We start from the raw sequence: 27,079 nt of genomic DNA on the forward strand, positions 1-27,079 counted from the left end.
GGGCGGGGAGCCGGGGGAGGCCGCCCAAGGTTGGGCATGTGCCTGATGGCCGAGGAAGAAAACACTTAAGGCAGAGGTGACCTGATGCCTCCAGGCAAAAGGGAGGACAGCGCCAGCCCCAGCTGTCCACCCTGAGCCCCAGCCACCCACCCTGAGCCCCTGAGCCCCAGCCATCCACCCTGAGCCCCAGCCGCCCACCCTGAGCCCCAGCCGCCCACCCTGAGCCCCAGCCATCCACCCTCAGCCCCAGCCGCCCACCCTGAGCCCCAGCCGCCCACCCTGAGCCCCAGCCATCCACCCTGAGCCCCAGCTGCCCGCCCTGAGTCCCAGCCGTCCACCCTGAGCCCCTGAGACCAGCAGTTCTGGGATCTGGGGAGAGCACCTCATGCGTCTGACTCTGGGCCTTGCTGGTCACAACAGAAACCCAGGCGGGTCTCATTTCAGGCCCAGGGACTGCCGTCCTAGCAGGCAGACTGACCACAGCCAGGAAAAACGGTAGCAAAGCAGCTGAGGAGGCAGGTTAAGGGAACAGCAGTAGGGAGGGTGGAGGGTGGGGGCGATGGGGTCGGCTGAGAAACAAGCTAAGGGCAAGAGAGCATCCTCCAGGACTTAGCGGGCACTGGAGGCTCTGCACCGAGGTTCTGAGGCCGGTGGTGTGCTGAACACAGGAGGGCAGGGTGTGCAGGGCAAGAGCAGCGACTCAGAGCCCCGCTGAGTGGCTGCCCGGGTGTTTGGGCATCAAGGTGACAGTCCTAGTGGTCACTGCACCTGAGGGTCAGCGGGCAGATTTGCCCAGGGGAGCACTGCCAGGACCCGTAGCTTGGTGGGGGGAAGACGCTGAGCCTCTGCCTTTCAGTTGTGGGGGCAGTGAGACAGTACGCAGGGCCCGGGGGAACACTGTTCAGGGGGTGACAGCCAGAAGTTGTTGACACCCCAGCTTTATGGAGCCCCACGTGCCAGGCTGGGTGGGCATTGCCTTCCCTGCAGAACCGCATCCCCACCAGGGACCAGGGAAGGAAACTTCAGGACCTGTGGGAGTCCTCACAAAGCCCTCTTCTGTGTCTCTAAGAGCAAATCTGAAAGCATTACGTCTAGAATATTTCCCAGGGATGGGTCTGGGTTTACCTAGGCTTTGTGTTTGTATTTTCAAAAGACATTTTATGGCTGGACGTGGTGGCTCACGCCTGTAATTCCAGCACTTTGGGAGGCCGAGGCGGGCAGATCACGAGGTCAGGAATTCGAGACCAGTCTAACCAACATAGTGAAACCCCATCTCTACTAAAAATAGAAAAATTAGCTGGGCTTGGTGGTGGGCGCCTGTAATCCCAGCTACTCGGGAGGCTGAGGCAGGAGAATTGCTTGAACCCAGGAGGCAAAGGTTGTGGTGAGCCGTGATCATGCCACTGCACTCCAGTCTGGGTGACAGAGTGAGACTCCTTCTCAAAAAAAAAAAAAAAAAGAAAAAGAAAAAGAAAAAGAAAAAAAAGACATTTTAGTTTGGGGTTTTTCTGGGGTGTTTTTCAAAATACAAAGTGGCACAATGAATCTTCGAGGGTCGCGTTGTGTGGCCTTCGGAGGCCCTCACCAGGACAGGAGCCCCCACCGCAGGCCTCTCACCTCCCCAGCAGGCGCTCCTGTGGGCCTCTCACCTCCCCAGCGCCCCCGCAACCCACAGGCCTCTCACTTCCCCAGCGGGCACCCCTGTGGGCCACTCACCTCCCCAGCGCCCCCACCACAGGCCACTCACCTCCCCAGCGACCACCCCCACCCCACAGGCCACTCACCTCCCCGGCTGGGCACCCCTGTGGGCTACTCACCTCCCCAGCTTCCCCCCACCCCACAGGCTTCTCACCTCCCCGGCTGGGCCCCGCTGTGGGCCACTCACCTCCCCAGCTTCCCCTCACCCCAAGGCTTCTTACCTCCCTGGCTGGGCCCCCCTGTGGGCTACTCACCTCCCCAGCTTCCCCCCACCCCACAGGCTTCTCACCTCCCTGGCTGGGCCCCCCTGTAGGCCACTCACCTCCCCAGCACCCCCTCCCCCTGCAGGCCACTCACCTCCCCAGCCAGGCGCTCCTGCGGGCCGCTCTGGGTGTCCCAGGATGAGCCCTGCAGCCTTGCGCTGACCTTGAAGCGCACACACTGGATGGCGGTGCCCGTGTTGAGGCCGGCCTGCAGCAGAAGCACCAGCAGCAGCAGCAGCAGGAGCACGTCGTAGGATGGCTGCAGGCGGAAGGAGGTATAAGCAGGGTGGCCCAGCCGCCCTCCAGCCCAAGAGACCAAAGCTCCCTCGTGCCTGCGGCCTTCACAAAGAGCAGGTGCCAGGGCTCGAGTCGGAGCCCCAGTAACCCAAACGCATTATTTCAACAACCTGATGATAATCATTCTAGCTCAATTAACGAGGTCAATTCTGCTTTAAATTCCATCAGCTTGTGTTCAATGCCCAGGAATAAAAGTGACCGAGCCACTGCCAGGCCCTGTGGACAGTGCTGGCTGCTAGCGGTCAAGTCGCTCCACCCCTCCTGCTCCAACACGCGCAAGGCTCAGTCCCGGAGCCAGAGAGACCGTCCACGGGTGGCAGAAGCGCTGACCGTTCCGTGTCAGCAGGATCCTGAGCAGAGGAGACAGGGGGCAGCCGTCCTGGGGGAATGGGGGCACAGACCCCCAACAGCTTCACCCCGAGCCCCAGCTGCTAGGAAGGAAGGGGCAGGAGGCAGCGCAGTGAGCTCAGCAGGGAAGAGGATGGAGGGAGTGGCCGAGGATGCAGGGGGCCAGACAGTGACCACAGAGCACCCAAAACCCTCTGTGCCCATGGATAGCTTTCCAGTGTTGGCTCGAGAAAAACAAAGCAACTAAATGTTAACACACAAAAGAGCCAAACATCTATCCAATGTCACTGCTACAAAACATAAGAGAAGAAACAGAATTAACAGCTCTTCTCAAGTTAACGTAAAACTTGTTTTTGCGACAGAGTCTCCCTCTGTCACCCAGGCTGGAGTGCAGTGGCGCGATCTCGGCTCACTGCAACCTCTACGTCCCAGGTTCAAGCGATTCTCCTGCCTCAACCTCGCCAGTAGCTGGGATTACAGGTACCTGCCACCACGCCCAGCTAATTTTCGTAGTTTTAGTAGAGACGGGGTTTCACCATGTTAGCCAGGCTGGTCTCCTAACCTCAGGTGATCCGCCTGCTTCGGCCTCCCAAAGTGCTGGGATTACACACATGTGCCACTACGCCCGGCCTGGATTTTAAGGCATTATTAGAGTCTGGTACTTGTGTTTCCAGCTGGAGTTTACCCTGGAGGATGGTAAAGGCACGGGCCCCATGTGGTCTTTGCTCTTCAGTTGTTGAGACACCATTTATTGCAAAGCCTATGCTTTCCTCAGTCTCAAAAAAAAAAAAAATCCAGAGCCATTAAGGAAAATATTAATCAATTTAACTATTTAAAAAAATAGCTTTCACATAACAAAAATCACAACAAGCAGAACAAGAAATAGCCGCCAGGCTGAGACCGCCATTTGTATCCTCCATCACAGATGGAGCTGGTCTCCCCAGGCACCAGGGTTAGCGGAAAATGGGCAGGAGACACGAGCAGAGTCCACTGAAAAAGCAATGCAGACGCCCTCATGCTTCGTAAGAGGTCCTCGTCCTCACCCACGTTGAGACGGAGGTGCTCCCACCTGTCACCGAACCCCAGCGTGACACCCTCTGTGGGGGGCTGTGGAGAAGTGAGCACCTTCACATCATGACAGGAGGGAAGGTGGACGGCCCCCGTTGAGGAGGTCACTGAGATTTAACAGCATGACAGCTGCACCTACCCTCTACCCAGCAGTCTCCTAGCTGGATATCCTAAAGACGCGCTGAGGATTCAAAAGGAAGATGCGTGCAGATTGTTCACGGAGGAGTTATTTATAGTAGCAGACGGTTGGAAATAACTCAGTTTCCATCACTAGGGACTGGCTGGGTTGACCGGGCAGTCAGGAGCGATGAAGGAATTCAGAAGAGCTCTGATCCCCTTGGGTATCGAGAAAACGCCAGGATAAACTATTAAGTTTAAAAAAGCAAGCAAGGGGCCGGGCACGGTGGCAGGAATCTCTCATCCCAGCACTTCGGGAGGCCAAGGTGGGCGGATCGCTTGAGCCCAGGAGTTCATGACCAGCCTGGGCAACAGAGTGAGACTCTGTCTCTGAAAAATAAAATAGTAAATACATAACTAAAAAGCGAGGTACATGGCTGGGCACGGTGGCTCATGTCTGTAATCCCAGCACTTTGGGAGGCCGAGGCAGGCAGATCACTTAAGGTCAGGAGTTCAAGACCAGCCTGGCCAACACAGTGAAACCCTGTCTCTGCTAAAAGTACAAAAATTAGCCGGGCGTGATGATGCATGCCTGTAATCCCAGATGCTCTGGAGGCTGAGGCAGGAGAATCACTTGAACCCAGGAGGCAGAGGTTGCAGTGAGCCAAGACTGTGCCACTGCACTCCAGCCTGGGAGACAGAGTGAGACTCTGTCTTAAAAAAAAAAAAAAAAAAAAAAGGCGAGGTACAGAATAGTGATTCTAGTATACAAGCTATTTTGTAAGAAAGGGAAAAAAATTATCATCTGGTTGCCCATAAGAGGAGCAGGTCAGTCAGGCACGAGACCACAGCTTCTCTGAGCGCATCTTTTATAGTTTGGTTTTTGAACCACAGAAATATTTTATATATTCAAAAAATACCATTTTAGAAAGAAAAAAAGCACCAAGCCCTAAAATGGAATACAACCAGAGGCCATTAAGCTCAATGGGGCATCGAACCCAGAGGGATAACCCCACACAGAAAGGGGCCGACTTCACTGGCCTGTAGCCGTCCCCTCCTAGCAGAATGCGTGCTGAAGACAAAAGGGAAGCCTCAGGCTCACTCAGGAGACGGCCCCTGGGTGGTAATATTGTCTCTAGTAATTGTGAACAATTATATGCATATTGTAAGGCAACATGAAGTAAGACATATATTAAATGTCACAGGAAACAAAATATTTGGAGTAGGAGTGGGCGAAGCAAACACATGAGAAGTGAAGAAAAAACCCTGGGCCAGGCATTGTAGCTCACTCCTGTAATCCCAGCACCTATGAGAGGCCGAGGACGCTATCCCCCATCAGACAGTGACTCCACGCCCCCATCAGACAGTGACTCCATCCCCCACCAGACAGTGACTCCATCCCCCATCAGACAGTGACTCCATCCCCCATCAGTGACTCCATCCCCCATCAGACAGTGACTCCATCCCCCATCAGACAGTGACTCCATCCCCCATCAGACAGTGACTCCATCCCCCATCAGACAGTGACTCCATCCCCCATCAGACAGTTACTCATCCCCCATCAGACAGTTACTCCATTCCCCATCAGCACAGGCATGTTGACCTGGAGCAAACAGCTTGAATACAGGTCTTCTAATGATTTGGGTGGCAAAACCACTTATACTGGAAACAAACAAACAAAAAAAACACTAGGTATCTAAGAAATACATCTAGCTACACGTGCCTGAGCCTTAGAAGTCGTGTTGGAGATAAGCTCCTACTGAGCCAGCTCAGAGTAACAGGACTTTGAATTCTCCTTAAATTCACCCATTAAACTCAATGCAGTTCTGATGCAAATCCGAAAAGCATGTCTCATAAACCCAGGACAGATTCTAAAATGGGCTCAGGGACAGAGGGGGTCCCAGGTCCCTGTGAAGCAGGTGGTGGCCCCAGATACAGGGCGGAATCGAGGCCCCGAGGCCCTGGGGCCAGGCTGGCAGTGGGGAGCACGGTCACCACTGCCCAGGAACAGTGGAGGAGGCCCCACCTGGAGCTGTCCCTGAAGCCGGTGCCCCCAGAGTCCCAGGCAAAGCCAGCAAGGGCCAGGCCAACACGCAGAGTACCGCATGTTTGGAGGGCTCCGAAATAAAATACAACTCACTTTTATGGCTGGCGGGTAATCTTTAAACATCTCCACGATTCTCATGATGCTGAATGACAGATATCCAGAGGCTGTGAACAGCAGCGGAGACGTGAGGCTGCTTATGGCAATCAGGACCTCCACCTGGAAAAAAAGCGCGGGTTGCAGGACCATGGCCCGAGCCTGGGAGCCCAGGACAGGAGGCGTGGCCAGGGCTCGGTGGGGGGCATGGCCGGGCACTCATGGGCATAGTCCCAAGCTGGTTTCCTGCATGACTCCTGCTGAAACCTCTGCCTTTCCTTTTTTCTTTTTCTTTTTTGAGACAAGTCTTGCTCTGTCGCCAGGCTGGAGTGCAGTGGCACGATCTCGGCTCACTGCAACCTCCGCCTCCCAGGTTCAAGCGATTCTCCTGCCTCAGCCTCTCGAGTGCTGGGATTACAGGCGACCACAACCACACCCAGCTAATTTTTGTATTTTTAGTAGAGACAGGGTTTTGCCATGTTGGTCAGGCTGGTCTTGAACTCCTGACCTCAGGTGATCCCCCCACCTCAGCCTCCCAAAGTGCTGTGATTACAGGCGTGAGCCACCGCACCCGGCCTGCCTTTCTTTCTTTTTTGAGATGCAGCCTCGCTCTGTAGCCCAGGCAAGAGTGCAGTGGCAAAATCTCTGCTCACTGCAACCTCTGCTTCCTGGATTCAAGCAATTCTCCTGCCTCGGCCTCTTGAGTAGCTGGGATTACAGGCGTGCACCACCACACCTGGCTAATTGTTTTGTATTTTTAGTAGAGAGAGGGTTTCACCATATTGTCAGGCTGGTCTTCAACTCCTGACCTTGTGATCCACCCACCTAGGCCTCCCAAAGTGCTGAGATTACAGGCATGACCAGCCTGCCTTTTCATTCACAGCGCAGTGCCACAAGTTTTGAAATATTTACCATCTAGGCATGGTGGCTCACATCTGGAATCCCAGCATTTTGGGAGGCCGAGGAGGGCGGATCACCTGAGGTCACGAGTTTGAGACCAGCCTGGCCAACATGGTGAAACCCCCATCTCTACTAAAAATACAAAAACTAACCAGGCGTGGTGGCACATGCCTGTAGTCCCAGCTACTTGGGAGGCTGAGGCAGGAGAATCGCTTGAACCCAGGAGGCAGAGGTTACAATGAGCTGAGATTGTACCACTGCACTCCAGCCTGGGTGACAGAGCAAGACTCTGTCTCAAACAAACAAAACCAAGAAACAAAAAACATTTACCTGCAATTCTCCACTCTCGAAAAAATAGCCCTTCCACAATGGGTCACCTCCTTCACTGCTCTGAAGTCTGTCCTTTTAACCCACCCCAAATCTTCCTGTTTGACCCATCAAGTCTCAGAGACAGCCTTCACTCATGCCAAGCGTGGGCAGTCAACTTGCAAAGCACTCAGGGCCCACATTTTGGCAGCAGCCATTAACAATCGACCAGTTCGTATCCCATCGCCAGTTTGTGGCAGTTTCGGCCAGGCATGGTGGCTCACACCTGTAATCCCAGCACTTTGGGAGGCCTAGGTGGGTGGATCACCTGAGGTCAGGAGTTCGAGAGCAGCCTGGCCAACATGGTGAAACCCCGTCTCTACTAAAAATACAAAAATTAGCCGGGCGTGGTGGCAGGCGCCTATAATCCCAGCTACTCAGGAGGCTGAGGCAAGAGAATCGCTTGAACCCGGGAGGTGGAGGTTGCAGTGAGCCAAGATCGTGCCATTGCACTCCAGCCTGGGGGACAAGAGCGAGACTGCGTCTCAAAAAAAAAAACAAAAAACAATCAACCAGCCTTAGGAGGTGCAGATGATGCTCAGACACTGGTCTCCTTCCATGGGTTAGGCACAGCAAGTGCTTCCAGCATCTACACCACCTTGCTCAGGTCTGCCTGTCCCTGGGAACAGTCCCTGCTGGGCGGGCCAGCCTCCGTCTCCCACAAACCCCACCTTCCTCATTCCACAGGCCCTGCAGCCCAGTCACTGCGTTCTCTCTCGGGCTGGAGCCTGGTCACATGGCACCAAGGGAGGGCTGGGCCAGGCCCTGGCCCCGCTCAGTGGGTCCCTGGCACCCAGGGATGAGGGGTTCACCCACCAGACACTTGCTGGGACACTCTGCTGTCACATGACTGGCAATGGCACTTGGAAAGCACTAAGAGAAAAGAAAAAGGAAAGATTTTAGAGGAAATAGTCCAAGAAATCGAATTCCAAACGTGTGCTCTCCCACCACTGACCCCTCCATCCAGGCTGCCTGGCTGGCTTGCTGTGGGGGGCGGGGGGGATGGTGCGGTGCCCAAGGGCGCAGCTGGGGCAGGGACGGGTCCGCAGGGAAGCAGGGGTAGCCTCTCAGAGGTTTTGTGTGCTCTCTGTTCCTCAACCATTGGTTTAAAATTTTAAGCCTGTAGAAAAGCTGCAAGAGCAGTGCAGGGGGCATCTGAGGCCCCAAAATCACCAGAGTCCTTGATACTCACATCTGTGCTCTCTCCAGCTCTCCCAGACAGCCTGACGCCTGAACACCTGAGAGTGCTGGCTGAGCCCAGGGCACACTCTTGCACACACCCAAAGCAGGACCACGCCTGAGAGACTCCACGTGGGGCCGATGTGGTCCATGTCCATATTCTTCCAGTTGTCCTCATCATGTTCTTTTTTTAAAATTTTTTAATTTTTCTTTCTTCTTCTTCTTTTTTTTTTAGACAGAGTCTTGCTCTGTCACCCAGGCTGGAGTGCGGTGGCGTGATCTCGACTCACTGCAACCTCCGCCTCCCAGGTTCAAGCCTCCTGTGTAGCTGGGATTATAGGCACCCACCACCATACCCGGCTAATTTTTGTATTTTTAGTAGAGATGGGGTTTCACCTTGTTGGCCAGGCTAGTCTCGAACTCCTGACCTCAGGTGATCCGCCCGCCTTGGCCTCCCAAAGTGCTGGGATTACAGGCATGAGCCACTGCACCTGGCCCTGATCATGTTATTTCTAGAGCTGTTTGTTTGTTTGCTCCTGATCGGATTCAGTCTGCCATTGCGCTCGTAGTCTCCTTGTGGGTCTCTGTTAATCGGGGAGTCCCTCAGCCTCTGTCACCTCTGTTACCTGGACGCTTCTGGGGGGTGCAGCCCATCAGCTGCAGTCGGGCCTCCGTGTGGGACAGGATTTCTTCATGATGAGCCTTGGGGAGCCTCGGAGGAGACTCTGCAGTGCTCCAGGGTGTGGACAGCCCCTTCCTGATGACACTGACTTGACTCACTGGGTTAGGGGGATCTGCAGGTTCCTCTGTTGGATGGGCACCTCTTCCTTTTTATAGCCAAGAAATGCTCTTTTCCCACTTATTGTGAGGAGCCTGCCTTGGTTCCGCACAATGTGGGCAGAGGGAGGATGCATGCTCTTCAACTTCTTCATCCCCCCGAAGGCGTCCAGGTGCCAGCACGTGCCAGCACCCCAGCCCGGCCTGCTGGGGAGGGGGCTGCATCAGCCAGGGGCTGTGGTGACAGGGTGGCCAGGACAGAGATGGGCTCCGAGCAGGGGAGCCTGGGCAGCAGGGAGAAGACTGGGGCGCTGAGGGGCTGCCAATGCAAAGGCCCAAAGCCAGCTGCAGAGGTGGGTGTGGCCCTGGCCAGGGAGGCTGAGGTGTCAACACAGGGGTCTCTGGTGGGCTTGGTGCTTCTGAAAGGGCCTTCTAGCTGTAAGCAGCAGTGAAGGCACAGGAAGGGATGGTGGCTTCAGGGCGGCCTATTCAGGGCCCAGTGAGCTATGGGAGGGTGGGAGTTTCCCTGTTCACCCAGCATGGCCACTCCGGCCCCTGCCCTAGAGGGCCAGGAAGCTCAGCCATAGGGGCTGGGGCAGCTCAATAAAGGGCCCTGCCCTGGAAGGGTCCAGGCCTGCAGCCCAGCCCCCAACTCCAGCCCCGAGCACCTGCCTCTAGCCCATGGTGCAGGGCCTGAGCCCCTCTGCCGCACCCAGGCCAGACTCAGGCAGGTGGAGCTGGCTCCCCCACCACACGTGCCTCAGCGCTCTCCCCTCCTCCTGGGGTCTCCTTCCCTGAAGAGAGGGTTGGGAGTGTGGGTGGATTTAGGGGCGCCCAGGGGGCAGCTCTCGGGGAAGATGGAGAGAGCAGAGCCACCCCCGGGGCAGGAGGGGTCTGAGGGACGGGAGGGGCTTGTGTGATGAGGGCTGACTGCAGGGACAGGGAAGGGGGCAGGGCGAGTGCCTTTCATTCTCAAGTTTTTGGAGGTACGTGGTCTCCGTCCTCCCTCAGCTTCGGGATGTAATCCCTGCATTTCAGACCCCAGGGTCGGTTGTGCACACCTGCAGGCGTCATTCTCTCTGTCACAGACCTGCTTGGGTGGGCACCCATGTGAGTTCTCTGTCTCAGTAGCTGGCCCTGGTCCTGCCCCTTCCAGGGGTGTGGCTCCATCCCATCTCGGTCCTGCCTGGGTCTCTTTCCCTCTCTGAGCACCTCAGCAGCCCACTAGGTCGGGCACTGGTGCCCTGGGGGCATTGCACTGAGCCTACTCGCCCCCACAGGGAGCTGAGCCACAGCTGCTGCCAATGGGATGTGTCCACCCGGCAGGTGTGGGCCTTCTCGGCAGTCCACCTGGCCATACCGTTCCCGGGCAGGTGTGGGCCCCTTCTCGGCAGTCCACCCGGCCATACCGCTCCCGGGCAGGCATGGGCCTCGGCAGCTTCAGGAAGAGCCCCACTGCTGCCCAGGAGGAGCCTGTAGCTGATGTTGGGTGCTCACCATTCCTGCTCATGTACATAAGAGAACAGGGGCAAAATCTAAAAATCCACACAGCATGAGACAAACCAGGGGCTGGCCGTCAACACCAGTGTGCAGACCACTACGCAGCAAGGTGCTGAGAACCACGCGGGGTCTGCGTCTGGAGGCAGGTGGGCGGTGGCTCTGGGTGGGCCACAGGCTGTGAGGGGATCTGGGGTGTGGAGGGGTTGCTCTAGACTCACTGTTCTGAGGGAACACACCTGTAATCCCAGCACTTTTGGGGGCCGAGGCAGGCAGATCACTTGAGGTCAGGAGTTCAAGACCAGCCTGGCCAACATGGCAAAACCCCGTCTCTACTAAGAATACAAAAAAATTAGCTGGGCATGGTGGTCCATGCCTGTAATCCCAGCTACTTGGGAGGCTGAGGTGGGCAAATTGCTTGAACCTGGGGAGGGGCAGAGGTTGTAGTGAGGTGAGGTTGTAGTGAGGTGAGATTGAGCCACTGCACTCCAGCCTGGGTGGCAGAATGAGACTCCATCTCAAAAAAATAAATAAATAAAATAAAATAAGTAAAACAATGCCCATGTATTGAGCATGTGGCATGTGTCAGGTGCTGTGTGACACATCTGCTGCGGTAACATTTAATATAAAGTAATAACAGAAATATGCTGTATTGTATAAAACACGTATTGTAATATAAATACATTATATATTAGAAAATTATATAGAATAATAAACATCTATAGCCTGACATTCATATGTTAAAAAGATTAGAATAATAAAAATAATTGGTATTTTTTTCAGGAAAAATAATATAAAATAATCACACAAACTAATATAAAAGCAGTTAATACTTTGACTCATTTAATCCTTAACTCCCCAGTTCTTCTGAATTGGGGGGCCGGCGAGGACCCTCTGTGGTGACTCCCTGTCTGAGTGTACCAAGACTGAGCTCGGGGCCCAGCCACGCAGGATCTGAGCAGCATGGCCCAGAGCGGTGGCAGGCGGGCCAGAGGGGGTACTCACGGCCACTAGGATCCAAAAGAACGTCACTGAGAGGTGTGGGCCTGAGACTGAGTCATCCACGTTCAGGGCAATGATCCCCCCGAGGACGGCAGAGATGCCCGCGATTACCTCCACAACCTGGAGGGGATGGGACAGCATCGGCTCATGAGGAAGTGGAGACACCCCCAGATTCCCAGAATGCACTGTGCAGACATGGACCCCCAGGAGCAGGGTCCAGTGGGCTAGCCCCAGATCTAACCGTGGAGGAGCCCACCTGGAAGGATCCCCAGCCTCACCTGGCCCAGCCCCCCTCTGCCCTCAGCTGCGGCTTTTCACATCCCTCCTGGAGTAAAATAGCCAGAGGTGTTTCCCCCACTGCTGCTTTTGTCTACAGAAACTAAGGGTATTGACCTGACAGTGGTGAGGGCAGAAAACCAAGACCCTCAGACCCCCTTCCCCATCCTCACAGTGTGGCAGGCGGTGGTGCTCAGACCCTGGACCCCATCGAAGGGACTCGGGAAAACAGGCCTGGGGCAGAAGTAGCTTCCCATAAGACACGCCCACCCGTGCCATGTGGGTTTGCCATTGCCACAGCAACACTGGACATCATCACCCCTTTCCGTGGCAACGATCCAACCACCTGGACGTTACCACCCCTTTTCTAGAAATTTCTGCATAATCTGTCCCTTAATTAGCATATGCTTAAAAGTGGGTATAAACAGGAGGCAGAGCTGTCTCTGAGCTGCTGCTCGAGGCACCCTGCCGGTTGGAGAGCCCTGCTCTACTGCCACTGCAATCAAAGCTGCTGTCTGTCACCACCAGCTCGCCCTTGAATTCTTTCCTGGACAAAGCCAAGAACCCTCCTGGCCTAAACCCTGGCTGTGGGCTCATCTGCCCGGCACCATCAGGGCTGCAACCAGCACCGCCAGACTCAGGGAGGGCTGGGGAAGAAACAGACGCCCGAAAACCTGCTCCCGTGAAGGATCTCTGTGAGGCGCCAAACGCAGAGCTGTGGCCAGCAGGAAAGCCAGGCATAAGGAGCCGGCCAGCAGGGGCGTGGGGGCCAGAGGGGACTGGGGCAGCCAGGCCTCACGTCCAGAAGGCACAAAACTCCAGATGCACAAATAAAGCTGAATTCCCAGCCAGGCACGGCGGCTCATGCCTGTAATCCCAGCACTTTGGAGGCCGAGGCAGACAGATCGTGAGATCAGGAGTTTGAGTCCAGCCTGGCCAACATAGTAAACCCTGTCTCTACTAAAAATACAAAACTTAGCCCAGTGCCTTGGCGCATGCCTGTAATCCCAGCTACTCAGGAGGCTGAGGTAGGATAATCGCTGAAACCCAGGAGGCAGAGGTTGCACTGAGCCCAGATCATGCCACTGCACTCCAGCCTGGGCGACAGAGCGAGACTCCACCTTAAAAAAAAAATAAAAAATAAAAAATGAAGCTGAATCCCACCTGACAGAGACCATGACCACCAAGCAGAAAACTCCAGAAACAGAGAGACTGCCCACAAAGGACGGCACCTGGGCCTCCGCAGACGGTGATAAACATGTCCTCAGGGAGAACTGTCAACCTGGACCTCTCTCCAGGCGAATTGTCACTTAGGAATGCGGAGAACAGCCCAAACTGGAGAAGCCTCTCGAAAACCAACTTCTAAAGAATGAAACAGAATGGGGCCAGGTGCGGTGGTTCACGCCTGTCATCCCAGCACTGTGTGAGGCCGAGGCGGGCGGATCACCTGAGGTCAAGAGATGGAGACCAGCCTGGCCAGAATGGTGAAACCCCATCTCTACTAAAAACACAAAAATTAGCTGGGCGTGGTGACAGGCGCCTGTAATCCCAGCTACTCGGGAGGCTGAGGCGGGAGAATTGCTTGAACTCAGGAGGCAGAGGTTGCAGTGAACCGAGATCACACCACTGCACTCTAGCCTGGGCAACAGAGCAGGACTCCGTCTCAAAAAAAAAAGGAAAAAAAAAAAGAAGCAGAACGGAAATGGAACCTAAGAGAGGACTGAAATGCTAAATAAGGGGAAGCAAAGGTGCTGCGAAATGCACACAGACACAGTCAAGCACACAGGAGGCTGTCCCATTGTTGGAGTAAAAAGGCAAAATGTCACTAAATGTCACAAGCTAGACAACAAGGCCAAGGCGGAGGGAAGGGGGACAGACCCCACATGGTCTGTTTATCAAGGAGCATGTTAGAATATGAAGGGCAACCCCCAAAAGAATACTGAAAAATTTCCCATCCAAAATTAGAGGGAAAAGGAAGGACAGAGCCTCTGCCAATTCAAAAGAAGGCAGGGAAGGAGGGAAAAAGGCAAAATCAGGGAAAATGGAAAACTCAAAAGATGGTAAAAATAAGTAGAAATTTATCAGTAATAACTCTCAAAGGAAATGGGCTACATTCAAAAAGCTAGGGAGAGAGAATGACATAAGATAAAGAACAAAATACAGTTACGTGCTGCTTATAACAACTATACCAAAGTACAAGGCAAGAAAAGTTGAAAGTAAGAAGGAGAAAGAGGCCAGATGCGGTGGCTCACACCTGTAATCCCAGCACTTTGGAAGGCCTGGGTGGGTGGATCACTTGAGGTCAGGAGTTCGAGACCAGCCTGGCCAACATGCCGAAACCCTGCCTCTACTAAAAATAAAATAATTAGCCGGGCGTGGTGGCATGTGCCTGTAGTCCCAGCTCCTCAGGAGGCTGAGGCAGGAGAATTGCTTGAACCTGGGAGGCAGAGGCGGCAGTGAGCTGAGATCGCACCACTGCACCCCAGCCTGGCTGATGGAGTGAGACTCCGTCTCAAAAAAAAAAAAAAAATTCCTCGGGGACAACAGTGTCGACACACCTACAGCAATAACAAACTCCCCCTAAAAATTACAGGACACCAGCAGCACCTTTTGCGATAAGGAAGGTTGTTACCAACGATACTAATAACAGACTAGAGTCTCCACAGATGAGGCGCACGCTGCCATGCAGTGTAGACAGCCAACTCGGAATCGAAACGTGATGTTTAATCCAGCCTCAGTCACCCCGGACAGAGTATGAGAGAAAAGAGAAAGAAAAGGGAAGCTTTCTTACTGAATAAGATTTCAGGACCCGAGCAGGAAATGGCACTTCGTCCAGAATGTTGGCGCTGTCAGACATGGAGCCCTACGAAGAAACAGAACTGTCACCCCGGGCGCACAGGCACAGGGCCTCAGCACTGCTGCTGGCATCCGGCCGCCATGGGCAGTGGGTCAGGTCAGCCTGCGGTGTAAATGCGAGACCACCTTGGAGTCACCCGTGGATCTTTGGGCTTGAGGAAATGTTCACACTCATTGTCCTTGCATATGAAAACGTGTTTACAGGTATTTTTAGCAGATGTGGTGTCTCCTGGTGATCCCCCGGGGACGAGCATCGGACTGAGTCAGGCTTAGGGGGAGGGGGAGGGTACAGCATCTGTCCTCACCTCCCTGTAGCCAGTGGCCACCAACCCCTCACCCAGCTCCAGAGCCCCTCCTGGCCAGGGTTTCTGAGACCCAGGAGAGAGGGGTCTCGTGGGAACGCCCTGGAGCAGCCCAGATCGGCCTTCCGAGGGTGACGCTGAGACCCACCTCGCTCACCCTGGGGCGATGCCTCTGCATCCCCCTGCCCTGCGGGGTCAGAAGCTGCACTCACCTTCTTTTTCTTGCAGTACTCCTCACTGGACCGTGCAGAGATGATCACCGTGGCCGCCATGAGCAGCTCCAGCAGGAGCAGCAGGATGAGGTTGAAGTTGATCTGCCAAGGGGTACACACGCTTCAGCACTGGGCCCGCCTTTCTCACGCCACCGCGCTTCAGCCTCCACCGGACCACCTCACAGGCAGGCTGCACAGGACTCTCAGCCACGGTCCCCACTTTTCCCATCACAGGGCCAGCTGTGAGGCACTGTGGGCTGCACACTCTCTCTGTCTCACATGGGCCTTTGGGGTCTTTTAGTTTTTAAAAGCATTCTTAGTTCAAAGGCTGTACAAACACAGGCCAGGGCTGGATTTGGCCTTGGGCTCTGGTCTACCAACCCCATTCTGAACGTTCCTTGTTCCCACAAAAGCTTTCACAGAATGTTTAGAGTAGCTTCATGCACGATTGTCAAACACTGAGAACACAAGGTTTTTTGGAGGGTAATGAAACGACTGTAGGCCCTGACTGTATTGGCAGTGACATGAATTTATACGTGTGTTAATATTCATAGAAGCATACATTTTAAGAAGTCAGTGTAGCTGTCTGACAATTTTTTTTTTTGTTTTTTGAGATAGAGGTTCACTCCTGTTGCCCAGGCTGGAGTGCAAATGGCCCAATCTCAGCTCACCGCAACCTCTGCCTCCCGGGTTCAAATGATTGTCCTGCCTCAGCCTCCCGAGTAAGCTGGGATTACAGGCGCCTACCAGCACGCCCGGCTAATTTTGTATTTTTAGTAGAGAGGGGTTTCTCCATGTTGGTCAGGCTGGTCTCGAACTCCTGACCTCAGGTGATCCGCCCACCTCGGCCTCCCAAAGTGCTGAGATTACAGGCGTGAGCCACCACGCCCGGCCTGACAATTTTTAAAATACATTTAAAAAAGAAAGAATGCAGAACCATATTCAACTAAAAACAGAGCCTCGAAATATATGATGTCATAACTAACACAGCCACAGGAAGATGTAGATATACCAGCAGAGGTGGGAAAGGACTTGAAACACTTTTCTTAGAAACTGACAGATTAGGCAGAGGGCAGCGGCTCACGCCTGTGATCCCAGCACTTTGGGGGACCGAGGCGGTTGGATCACCTGAGGTCAGGAGTTCCAGACCAGCCTGACCAACATGGTGAAACCCCTTCTCTACTAAAAATACAAAAATTAGCCGGGTATGGTGGCACACGCCTGTAATCCCAGCTACTTGGGAGACTGAGACAGGAGAACTGCTTGAACCCAAGAGGTGGAGGTTGCAGTGAGCAGAGACGGAGCCACTGCACTCCAGCCCGGGCGACAGAGCAAGACTGTCTCAAAAAAAAAACAAAAAAAAAACCCTGACAGATCAAAAAGACAAAAGCATAAGGAGAACTCTAAAACTCAGAAAAGTGTGACATTAACCTTGTCTTTTATTTTCTGTATTTCTGGTGCTTTGACCTCTGGGTCCTTCGTGATCCTGAAGAGACAGCTCCTCCCAGGGCCAGCCAACCGCTACAGTGAGTAACTTGCCTCTGAGCAGTACAGATACAAGCCACTGACCCGGGGACCACACCCCATCTGCTCTCCGTCTTAATAAAGAAGTGTCATAGGCCCGGCACGGTGGCTCACACCTGTAATCCCAGCACTATGGGAGGCCGAGGGGGGTGGATCACCTGAGGTCAGGAGTTCAAGGCCAGCCTGGCCAACATGGCGAAACCTTGTCTCTACTGAAAATACAAAAATCAGCTGAGTGTGGTGGCACACGCCTATAATCCCAGCTACCCCGGAGGCTGAGGCAGGAGAATTGCTTGAACCCGAGAGGCAGAGGTTGCAGTGAGCCAAGATGGAGCCACTGCACTCCAGCCTGGGTGACAGAGCGAGATTCCTTCTCAAAAAAAAAAAAAACAAAAAGGCACTGTGGGTGTTCCCACTGGGTCCTCCTGTGTCTGCTCATTTTTCCTGCTCAACGAGAGTGGCCAGGACATACTCAGGGCTCCTCCAGCTATCCCCAATCATCAAGTGCATTCCACATGTCACACAAAGCAGGAGGCCCTCCTTGCAGTATCTCGGATGAGGTCCTGGTTTCCTTTGAGATTTTTGCCTTTTTTTTTGAAACAGAGTCCTGCTCTGTCTTCCAGGCTGGAGTGCAGTGGTGCCATCTCGGCTCCCACAACCTCTGCCACCCACAATTTCACATTTTTGTTTAGAGGTGCATTGAACAACTGTCTTACACAGATTGGATGAAACATGGTATTATGTCACTGTTAATTTTTAAGGACCGTTGCAAAAGACATTGTTTACCAATAAATCTGTCCAGCAGAATCACAAGACTTCTATAAAGACAATTATTTTCTTTAGACACATAAATCTCTCAATGTTTGTCAAACTCACGAGCTATGAATAACATTTACCACCTATTTCCAGCTCGACAAACAACATTTGCTGACACCATTCGTGGGAGTGGGGCTGTGGGTGTCAGGCGTCTACGCGAAGCTCGCGTGAACTCACGTTTATTGCTGATGGGTTCAGGACTAGTTTGCATCCAAACCAAATTAAACACGTAGTGGTCACAGCAAACGTGGAAACGAACAATATCTGAAAGTTGGGAATCTGAAAAACAAGGCAGGAGGGGTTTTCCTTCTTCGAATAATAAAAGAAAAAAGGTAACAGATAAACCACACTTCAGGCCATTAACTAAAAATTATCCTGATTAGAACATAATGGTGGGGAGTCCTGCGTGCTCAGCCCGCTCTCCCCTTCCTGCGGCAAAGGCTGGGCTGGGCAGGAGCTTTACTGTCTGGGGGGCAACCTCAGGGGCCCCTCTCGGTGCCACAACGTCTGTGCATGGGCACACACACAGGCACACATGGGCACACTGTCTGTCGGCCCCTCTGGCTTTCTCCCTGGCAGAGGCTGGATGCAAGCTGGACTCACCACATTGGCGTTCCTCCTGGAGACCGTGAAGCTCACAATTGCCGAGGGGATGCACTGGAATGAAACCGGAATCCCATGAGCCCGCCGCTCACCCGAGCAACTGACTCTAACATTTGCGCTTCCAGAAGGATCTGAATCATATTTGCAAAACAGTGTTGCCAGTCCACACAACACAGCGGGTTGGCTTGACTAGAAGGCCCCCAGGTACTTCTCAGTTTTAATTTTTTCTTGAGATGGGGTCTCACTCTGTTGCCCAAGCTGATCTTAACTTCGGGCTCAAATGATCTGTTCACCTCAGCTTCCCAAAGCCCTGCGATTACAGGCATGAGCCGCTGCACCCAACCCCCAGGTACTTCAAAATAATTTATTCTGAAAAAAGTTTTTATTTTTCTGATGTGCTAAAAAGATATTTGTTAACGAAGGCTCTTCCAGCTGGATAAGCTTTGAAGTCTAGAATGTAACTCATGCAGGCACAAGACCTGGTCTTTGCTGAAAATTACCCAAAAAGGAAAAAGTATCAGCCGGGTGCGGTGGCTCACACCTCTAGTCCCAACTACTCCGGAGGCTGAGCTGGGAGGATCTCTTGAGCCCAGGAGTTGGAGGCTGCAGCGAGCTGTGATTACACCCTGCACTCCAGCCTCGGTGATAGAGTGAGACCTTGTCTCAAAAAAAAAAAAGAAAGACAGAGGAGGTCGGGTGCAGTGGCTCACACCTGTAATCCCAGCACTTTGGGAGGCTGAGGCGGGTGGATCAGAGTCAGGAGTTTGAGACCAGCCTGGCCAACATAGTGAAACCCCATCAGTACTAAAAATACAAAAAAAAATTAGCCGGGCGTGGTGGCAGGCGCCTGTAGTCCCAGCTACTCAGGAGGCTGAGGCAGGAGAATTGCTTGAACCCAGGAGGTGGAGGTTGCAGTGAGCAGAGACGGCGTCATTGCACTCCAGCCTGCGTGACAGAGCAAGACTCCATCAAAGAAGGAAAGAAAGAGGAAGGAAGGAGCAAGACTCTGCGTGTGAGGGAGGCAGAAAGGCGTCCCGCAGCCTTCTTGTCCCCACAGGGCCACACCAAGGCTGGGAGTCCAGGGCCAGGGAGGGAGGTTGGGATATCACGGGCAGGGAGGTGGGTGGAGTCGGGCCAGCCCAGGCCTGTGGCCCTTGCCGTGCAGGGCCTTGCTCCTGCAGCCATGGGACCCCGGGCCCTGAGTCGGGGGCGCAGGCAGGGGCGTCTGAGGGGCTGAGCACAGCAGTGCTGGGTGAGGAGGCGGGAGAAGCCCCGTCGGGGCCTGAGTGAGGGGCAGAGCTGGGGCCAGGACAGCCAAGCTCAGCTCAGCACCCACTCAGGTGCCACGAGGGCCCAGGGTAGAGAAGAAAGGCCGGGGGCAGGGTGGAGCGGGACCAAGGCTGGGCGGGGGTGGGCACTTGCCCATATCCGGCAGCCGCTGAGGCTGAAGGGGCACAGCTCACAGCTCCACTGGGACAAGGGTGGCCCCCATGGTGAGGATAAAGGCCATGGAGAGAGGGCAGCAGAGTGGGACGGGTCACCTGCCCCAAAGGGCTTTGTTCTAAGGGAGCAGAGACCCAGGACAGCACGGGGCGGGGCGTCCACTTTGTTTTTAAGACGTTTGGGGGGTGCTGCTGGGGACAGTCACCAACAGTGTCCCTAGAGAAAGGGCAGGGGCCAGAGACCCAGGAGGCATGTGGAAGCAAGAGGAGGGGAGAGCTTGGGACCAGCTGAAGCAGGAGGGGCATGCGGTCAGCGGCTTGCGGGCCAGAGCCCAGGGGTCAGCCAGCACGGTGCTCTAGCAGCTGGGACGCTGGGGAGGCAGTGGCCAGGGCTCACGGAAGACCAGGGGTCAGCGGTTGTCTGTCCTCCCTTGCTCTGAGGATCAGTGGGTGCCCCCACTGGCCTTGGCACTGTGTAAGGTTCTAGAAACACAGCATGAAGCTTTGGGAGGGTGTGGGGCGCAGGTCCCAGTCCCCTGAGGGCAGATGCTACCAGCTCTGGCAGGACACAGCCGCAGGCTCAGAATCAACACGCAATTCCCTGTACAGGCGTCTGCAGAGCAAGGTTCAGACCTGCTTCATCAGTAATTCTCAAAGGTGATGAACTCTACGTGAAACTAAAGTCATATGAAGAGTTTTTTGTTTTTTTCTTCTTCTTGTTGTTGTTGTTTTGAGACAAAGTTTCACTCTTGTTGCCCAGGCTGGAGTGCAGTGGCACGATCTGGGCTCACTGCAACCTCTGCCTCCCAGGTTCAAGCGATTCTCCTGCCTCAGCCTTCTGAGTAGCTGGGATTACAAGCGCCCGCCACCACGCCCAGCTAATTTTTGTATTTTTAATAGAGATGGGGTTTGTCCATGTTGGTCAGGCTGGTCTCAAACATCTGACCTCAGGTGATCCACCCGCCTCCGCCCCCCAAAGTGCTGGGATGACAGGCGTGAGCCACTGTGCCTGGCCCATATGAAGAGGTTTGAATGAGGTACAGGTGACAGAAACCTGCACATCTCAGAGCAAAGAAACCAGAGTACGTGCCGGCGAGCCTGGGCACCAGCAGAGGCGTGGAGGAAGCTGCTTACAGAGCCTGCAGCACAGCGCAAGTAATCCATCTCGGCCGGGAACACGTTCCCCAGGTACAGCGAAAACCCCGAGGTCACCAGGAGGCAGCTCTGCAAGACAGCGACAGAATCCCAGGTTACAACGCGCCCCATCCCCAGGCTGGACCCTGACCCTTCAACTTCCGCTTCACTGTCTGTGTGTTGGTGACTCACCCACGCCCCCCAGCATCAACCACACCTGCACCTGGGACCCGCCCATCCTGGACTCCTCCTGTAGGACAGACGCAGCCCCGCCACAGCCCAGGAAATGGACCAGCCTCCCCCAGCCATGTCGGAGCATGGACCCCCACGCTGTTATCTGGAGGAGAGAAGGAAGGGGATCTGCCAATATTTAGAGCAAGGAATGGCACCTCTCCCCACAAAATACCCCTGCCCCAACATGTTGTGTGTGCAGTCTTCCGGATCCCACACCCAGGTCTAGACACGAGACTGGAAAACAACTGCCCATCCCCCTCCGTCTGCAGAACCTAATTTCCAGATCTAGAAGAAGATCCCTCCAGGCAGGGGCTCCAGGCCCAGGGGCTCCTGAGCAGGGAAGACCCTAGCAGGAGGCAGGAAGGGTGCTCTCTCTCACGCACAGCACCACAGGGGTGAGGCGGGGAGGGGGCTCTCTCTCAGGCACAGCACTGCAGGGGTGAGGCAGGGAGGGTGCTCTCTCCCACGCACAGCACCCCAGGGGTGAGACTGAGGGGAGTCAGTGTCAAAGGTCACTGGGACCCTGGGTCCTGGCAGAGGAAGCGAGGTCTGGGGCAGAGGGGACCTGGCCTGGGTGGAGGAGGGGCTGCGACCAAGTCCAGGGCACCAGGTGGAGGAGGGCACAGCCCGGAGATGGCCACCACCACCTGGGAGCCGCCTCTGTCCCCAGCTCCGAGGTGGACGCCTGTCTTGGTGGGGCATGCTCAGGCCATGGGAGGTGGGCAGAACCACTGTGGGTGCTGCAGGGGCTGCCGGCGGAGGCGAGGGCACAGCGAGGAGAGAAATCGCGGCCTGGATCTTATTCTCAGCCCAGGCTACACGGAACCTGGGGTCCCTGCACAGAGGCCTGTCCTGCAGCATGGCTCTGAGCAGCTGCACACACTCAGGCCCAAGTGGCTCCTCCAATCATCTCTGTGCCCACGACTGCGCAGGGAATGGCCAGGACCCCAGGGAAGTCCCTCGGACATCTGGCGCTGCCCGTCCACCCCAGGCCTGTTCCTTTGTCCACCAGCTCCCTCCCAGCCGGCCCCTGAGGCCCTCCCTAGGAGGAGGTCCCTGAGGCTGTCTCCGCGAGGGCCGACATGAAGGCCTGAGACGCCTCCTCCCACGTTTGCAGGTGACCCCTCGGAGGACCCTGGGCCCCCAGAGCTGGGGTCATGGAGACTCCCGGGGCCCATTCATGGCCCTGGGACTGTCCCTACCCTGGTGGGACTAAGCCACAGCCTGGAGCAGCTCGAGGCTGGCACAACAGACACCCGTAAATTAAAAATAATTGTGAAAACACAAGCCAAACAAGCTCGTCAGCATCCAAGAGTTCTGCAGCAGCAGGGTTAGTCTGAGAGTTGGTCTCTCTGTCCCACCCGGGACTCCAGGGCACTGTGGTCCGTCACCAGAGGGACCAGATGCTCGTGGCCCTCCAAGGTCTTAGTGTGGAGCTACTCACCCCCATCAGCACAGAGAAGACCCACGTCTTGTGGCTGAAGCAGGGGGGCAGTCTCTTCGACAGCTGCAGGTCGCTCGGCTTCACGTCCGGGGCGTAGCTGGCGGGGTCTTGCCGGCCCCGCTCTAGCGTGGGCATCCGGTCATAGGCCAGCTCCTCTCTGAATGGCTCCTGGGTCATGGCACTTGGGGACACCACAGCTGTGCTGAATGTACAGCCACGTGTCACCAGTTCTTTATCTGGAATAAAATTATCATTGGTTTTGACCACTCTGAAGAAACTTCAATAAGTTGTTTCCAAGAAATATTTTTTAACAAAAGAAATATTGTTCATACCGAAGTGCTCTAAATTTGAAGAAGAAAATGAGCACTTGAATCTAAAAGTGAAAAAAAAAAAAAACTTTCCTAGAAAAACAGACCTGAATAGTCTGGGTTCAAGGTGAGATTCTGTGCTTTAAATGCCTCATTGATCCATCTGGGCCCTCCCGGTGCAACACCTGACAACATCCATCGGCAACTTCGTCCATGAACACATCACGCCGGGGACTCAAGCACATTAAACTGCTCCAATTGGTAGCTAAACGAGAGATTGCAAAACACGCCTCTACTTAACGGCTTAATGTCTGAGCACTTACCTCCCCTGCTGCTCTGCCGTTAGGAGCACTGGTCTCTGGGTGAGGGACTTCCAGCAAGAAGTATTCACAAATGAAACAAAAGCTCAGCAAACTTGAGCTGAAGGCAGGAGAAGGAGAGCTGCTTCCTGAATATCAATGAGGGGAGGAATCGGGTGGATCCTAGAAACGTTTCGTGTTGGTTGTGTGAACCACCGCCTCTGAGTTGTCAGAACCCAATTAGGAAAGGAAGGGGGCCTGCCTGTGCCACTCGCCACAGAGCTCGGGTATCTCAGAAGAAAGAAGCGTCCCTAAGAGTAGAATCCCACCAAGTACACATTCTGAGCAGGCCCTGTTTCTGAAACATAACTGTTTACTCAAAGGTCTTCTACATCTTTCCAAGCAGCCTTTTTCCATCCCCCACAGCCACACGGTGGGAATCTCCTTCACACGGTGACATAAACATTCACGCGCTCGGCTTAGCTGCGTGGCCCTTGGGCGGCTCCGGATTCGGCCCTGTGGTTTGCGTGGGCAGCCCGGATGGCTGGTAGGCCCGGTCCTGCTGCCCCCTTTATCTCTGCTCACCAAGCAGAGAAAAACCACAGCAATGTGCGTCGCCCAGAGACACTGGCACCCTGACAGCTACAGCGACGGATTCTTTGTGCACATTGTAAAAAGGCTCAAACTAAAGTTTCTGAAAAACCAGCTCCTTAAACCATGAACCCACATTAAAACTTAAGCAAAGTCATCAGGTTCCAGACCATGGGATGTTCTGTTGTCTTCGTTTCAATCAAGCAAGAAGCTTTTAGTAAGCTTTTATTAGCTTTTAGTAAGATTACGCATACAAGCATCCCTGTCCCAGTGAAAATGCCCACTAAATCACCTCGATCAAAACGAGTAAGTATTAAGTACGCATAAATGCAGCTCAAAACACTTTGCTCAACCACACCCCCACGGGAAACAGCAGTGATAAATCTTTAGAAATAAACGAAGGTTTAAGCTATACTAATATTTTAGGGTTGGTTAATTTCGTGCCAGCCACCGCAGCCAATGTTCTGTTGTCTTCGTTTCAATCAAGCAAGAATGAGAAATAATTTTCACAAACTATAATCTATGGAGTCAAGAACTATTTTGAATGGATTGAGAAACCTCCCAAACTTCACCATCTTTTAAAGTGATAAACGGGATTAGTGGGAATGGGTCCAACTGGATCGAATCCTCCTGTGTTTCTTTTTGTTTGAAAAAAATGTTAATCGGATTTCAACATTTTTTTCTTTCAAAAGTTGTTCTCCACTTAGAAATACAAACAAGCTGCCCTGAACCAGAGGTTGCAGAGCAAACTCCTCAGCTTCCCAGATCATAAGTTGTCACTTGAGAGATGCTCCCATGTTTCTGTTGGCAACACTAGTTTCTAGAACAGGCCCTGTTCTTTCAAACAATCTTCCAACAAATTCTTGCTCCTAAAATGCCCTTCCTCCCTCTGCCTGCTGACGTCCCATCATCATTCAGCATTCAACAAACATTTATGGGGTGGACAGAGAAGTGACACCCTTCCTATAGGCTGTTTACATTCATTGGGGGCACAGGAGTGCACAGGATAAACAAATTAGTGTGTTATACAGTGATATGGTTTGGCTGTGTCCCCACCCAAATCTCATCTTGAATTGTAATTCCCATAATCCCTACATGTTGTGGGAGGGACCCGGTGGGAGGTAATTGAATCATGGGGGTGGTTACCCCCACGCTGCTGTTCTCCTGACAATGAGTGAGTTCTCATGAGATCTGATGGTCTTTTATAAAGGGCTTTCCCCGCTTTTGCTCGGGACTTCTCCTTCCTGCCACCTTGTGAAGAAGAACATGTTTGCCTCCCCTTCCACCATGACTGTAAGTTTCCTGAGGCATCCTCAGCCCTGTGGAACTGTGAGTCAATTAAACCTCTTTCCTTTATAAGGACTTGACTCTAAAATTACCCAGTCTTGGGCATGTCCTTATAGCAGCATAAGAACAGACTAATACGTCCAGTGACACACATGATTTCCTCTATGAGGGAAAAGAAGTCAGGGGAGAGAAATGAGGGGCTGCTGTTTGCAGGGGCCAGGGCAGGCCTCAGTGAGGAGGAGGCCGGGAGGGGAGGCTGTCAGAGTTGAAGCAAAGGCCGAAGGTTGGGGAGGGCGGGTGAGGACCACGCAAGGGGGATACAGGTAGGACAGCCAGGTGCCAGCACCTGTGGGTATGGAGACAACTCTGCTTCAACTCTGAGACGGACCTGCTGGAGGGGTCTGGGCTGAGCAACATCCGGTCACTCACTGGGTGGAGAGCAGGCTGGGGGGTGGGAGGAGCAGGTGCTGCCTGGCATTGAGGTGGCAGTGGGCAAGTGGTGAGGAGGGACTGGGCTCTGAACAGGGTTTGAAGAGTGGACGCAATCTGCTGTCAGAGCGATGTTGCTGAGTTCTGTCTGAGCAGTGAGGACAGAGATGAGAAGACCAGGGTGGAGCAGGTGTGGAGCGAGGATCTGGAGTTCCATTCTGGACATGATGAGGCTGAGATGTCTGTGGGCATCTGCCTGGTCTACTGAGTCCAGAATCTTGGGGAGCAGCCCGAGCTGGGGAGCTGAGGGGCAGCCCTGTAGGCACAACACCCGCTGCAAGCCACCCTGGCAGGGAGCCCACGAGCCACCAGCCCTCACGCAGCTCGCTCTTGTTTCCAAGGTAATCTCCCACCAACCAGTAGGTCCCTGGGACCCTGCTGGCTCCTGTATGTGTTCCAGCACCCAGCCCAACACACAGGCTTAGCGGGGATTTGAAATGCTAGGGAGTGCGCCACTTTCTCCCCTCCCACAGGAAGAACTATAGGTACACTCTGCATCCATGGACAGGCAAGGTCCAGGCTGTCATCAGACTGACAGATCTGACCTAGTAAAATAAAGCTATGTCAATCAAAAATAAGTCGGGGCCAGGCACGGTGGCTCACGCCTGTAATCCCAGCACTTTGGGAGGCCAAGGTGGGTGGATCACCTGTGGTCAGAAGTTCGAGACCAGCCTGACCAACATGGTAAAACCCTGTCGCTACTAAAAATACAAAAAAAAAAAAAAAAAAAATTAGCTGGGTATGGTGGTGGGTGCCTGTAATCCCAGCTAGTCGGGAGACTGAGGCAGGAGAATTGCTTGAACCCAGAAGGCGGAGGTTGCAGTAAGCCAAGATCGCGCCACTGCATTCCAGCCTAGGCAACAGAGCAAGACTCCATCTCAAAATAAATAAATAAATAAATAAATTGGACCCTCCCCCCAACCAGCAATAGCAGAATACACATTGTTTACAACACCATGTGGGACATTTATGAAAGGAGACCCCATGAAAGGGGAAAGCCTCAATCAATATTAGACACTGAAGTCATCCAGGTGTTCCTCTCTGACCATGACCAAACTATTAGAAATCAATAACAGTAAATTACCTAGAAAATCCTCCAATATTTAGCAATTAAACAACATACCTCTAAAAAACATTCCATGAGTCAAAGAAAAAATTACAAGGGAAATTAGAAACTTAATGAAAATAAAAATACAAGTCAAATTTTGTGGGATGCAGCTAATCAGAGCTTAAAGAGAAATCTGTAGTCCTTTTAAATGCTTATATTTAAAGTAGAAGAAAGTTGCAAAAGTAATCATCTAATTGTCTACCTTAAGAAGCTAAAAAAAAAAGCACAAATTAAACCAAAAAGGTGGGAGGTAAGAAATAATAAAGAACAGAGACTGGGCATGGTGACTCATGCCTGGAATCCCAGCACTTTGGGAGGCCGAGGCGGGCAGATCACCTGAGGTCAGGAGTTCGAGACCAGCCTGGTCAACATGCCAAAATCCTGTCTCTACTAAAAATACAAAAAAAAAAAAAAAATAGCTGGTGTAGTGGCGCACGCCTGTAATCCCAGCTACTCTGGAGGCTGAGGCAGGAGAATCACTTGAACCCGGGAGGTGGAGGCT

The 27,079-nt window shown here is 53.7% G+C and overlaps 1 protein-coding gene across 3 annotated transcripts in view; it reads right to left on the bottom strand.

Annotated features, from left to right (window-relative positions):
* Positions 1-27,079, bottom strand: part of MLC1 (modulator of VRAC current 1) — a 31,373-nt gene that overhangs the window by 2,517 nt on the left and 1,777 nt on the right. Inside the window, exons 1-12 of one of the 3 annotated variants that reach the window (XM_054543840.2) lie at positions 23,127-23,748; positions 22,496-22,731; positions 20,818-20,907; positions 18,242-18,295; positions 17,816-17,917; positions 15,299-15,400; positions 14,720-14,791; positions 11,656-11,772; positions 8,014-8,070; positions 5,932-6,054; positions 2,056-2,220; positions 1,138-1,436 (exon numbers count right to left, since the gene is read on the bottom strand). In XM_054543840.2, coding sequence (XP_054399815.1) covers positions 1,179-1,436; positions 2,056-2,220; positions 5,932-6,054; positions 8,014-8,070; positions 11,656-11,772; positions 14,720-14,791; positions 15,299-15,400; positions 17,816-17,917; positions 18,242-18,295; positions 20,818-20,907; positions 22,496-22,672 — 1,317 coding nt within the window. In that variant the 5' untranslated portion in view covers positions 22,673-22,731; positions 23,127-23,748 and the 3' untranslated portion in view covers positions 1,138-1,178. Of the gene's footprint in view, positions 1-1,137; positions 1,437-2,055; positions 2,221-5,931; positions 6,055-8,013; positions 8,071-11,655; positions 11,773-14,719; positions 14,792-15,298; positions 15,401-17,815; positions 17,918-18,241; positions 18,296-20,817; positions 20,908-22,495; positions 22,732-22,910; positions 23,069-23,126; positions 23,749-27,079 lie in introns of those variants that run through there. The other 2 variants (XM_054543841.2, XM_024240102.3) reach the window with 2 other exon arrangements.

Source organism: Pongo abelii, chromosome 23 (genome assembly GCF_028885655.2).
Source record: "Pongo abelii isolate AG06213 chromosome 23, NHGRI_mPonAbe1-v2.0_pri, whole genome shotgun sequence".
Classification (NCBI taxonomy): domain Eukaryota; kingdom Metazoa; phylum Chordata; class Mammalia; order Primates; family Hominidae; genus Pongo; species Pongo abelii.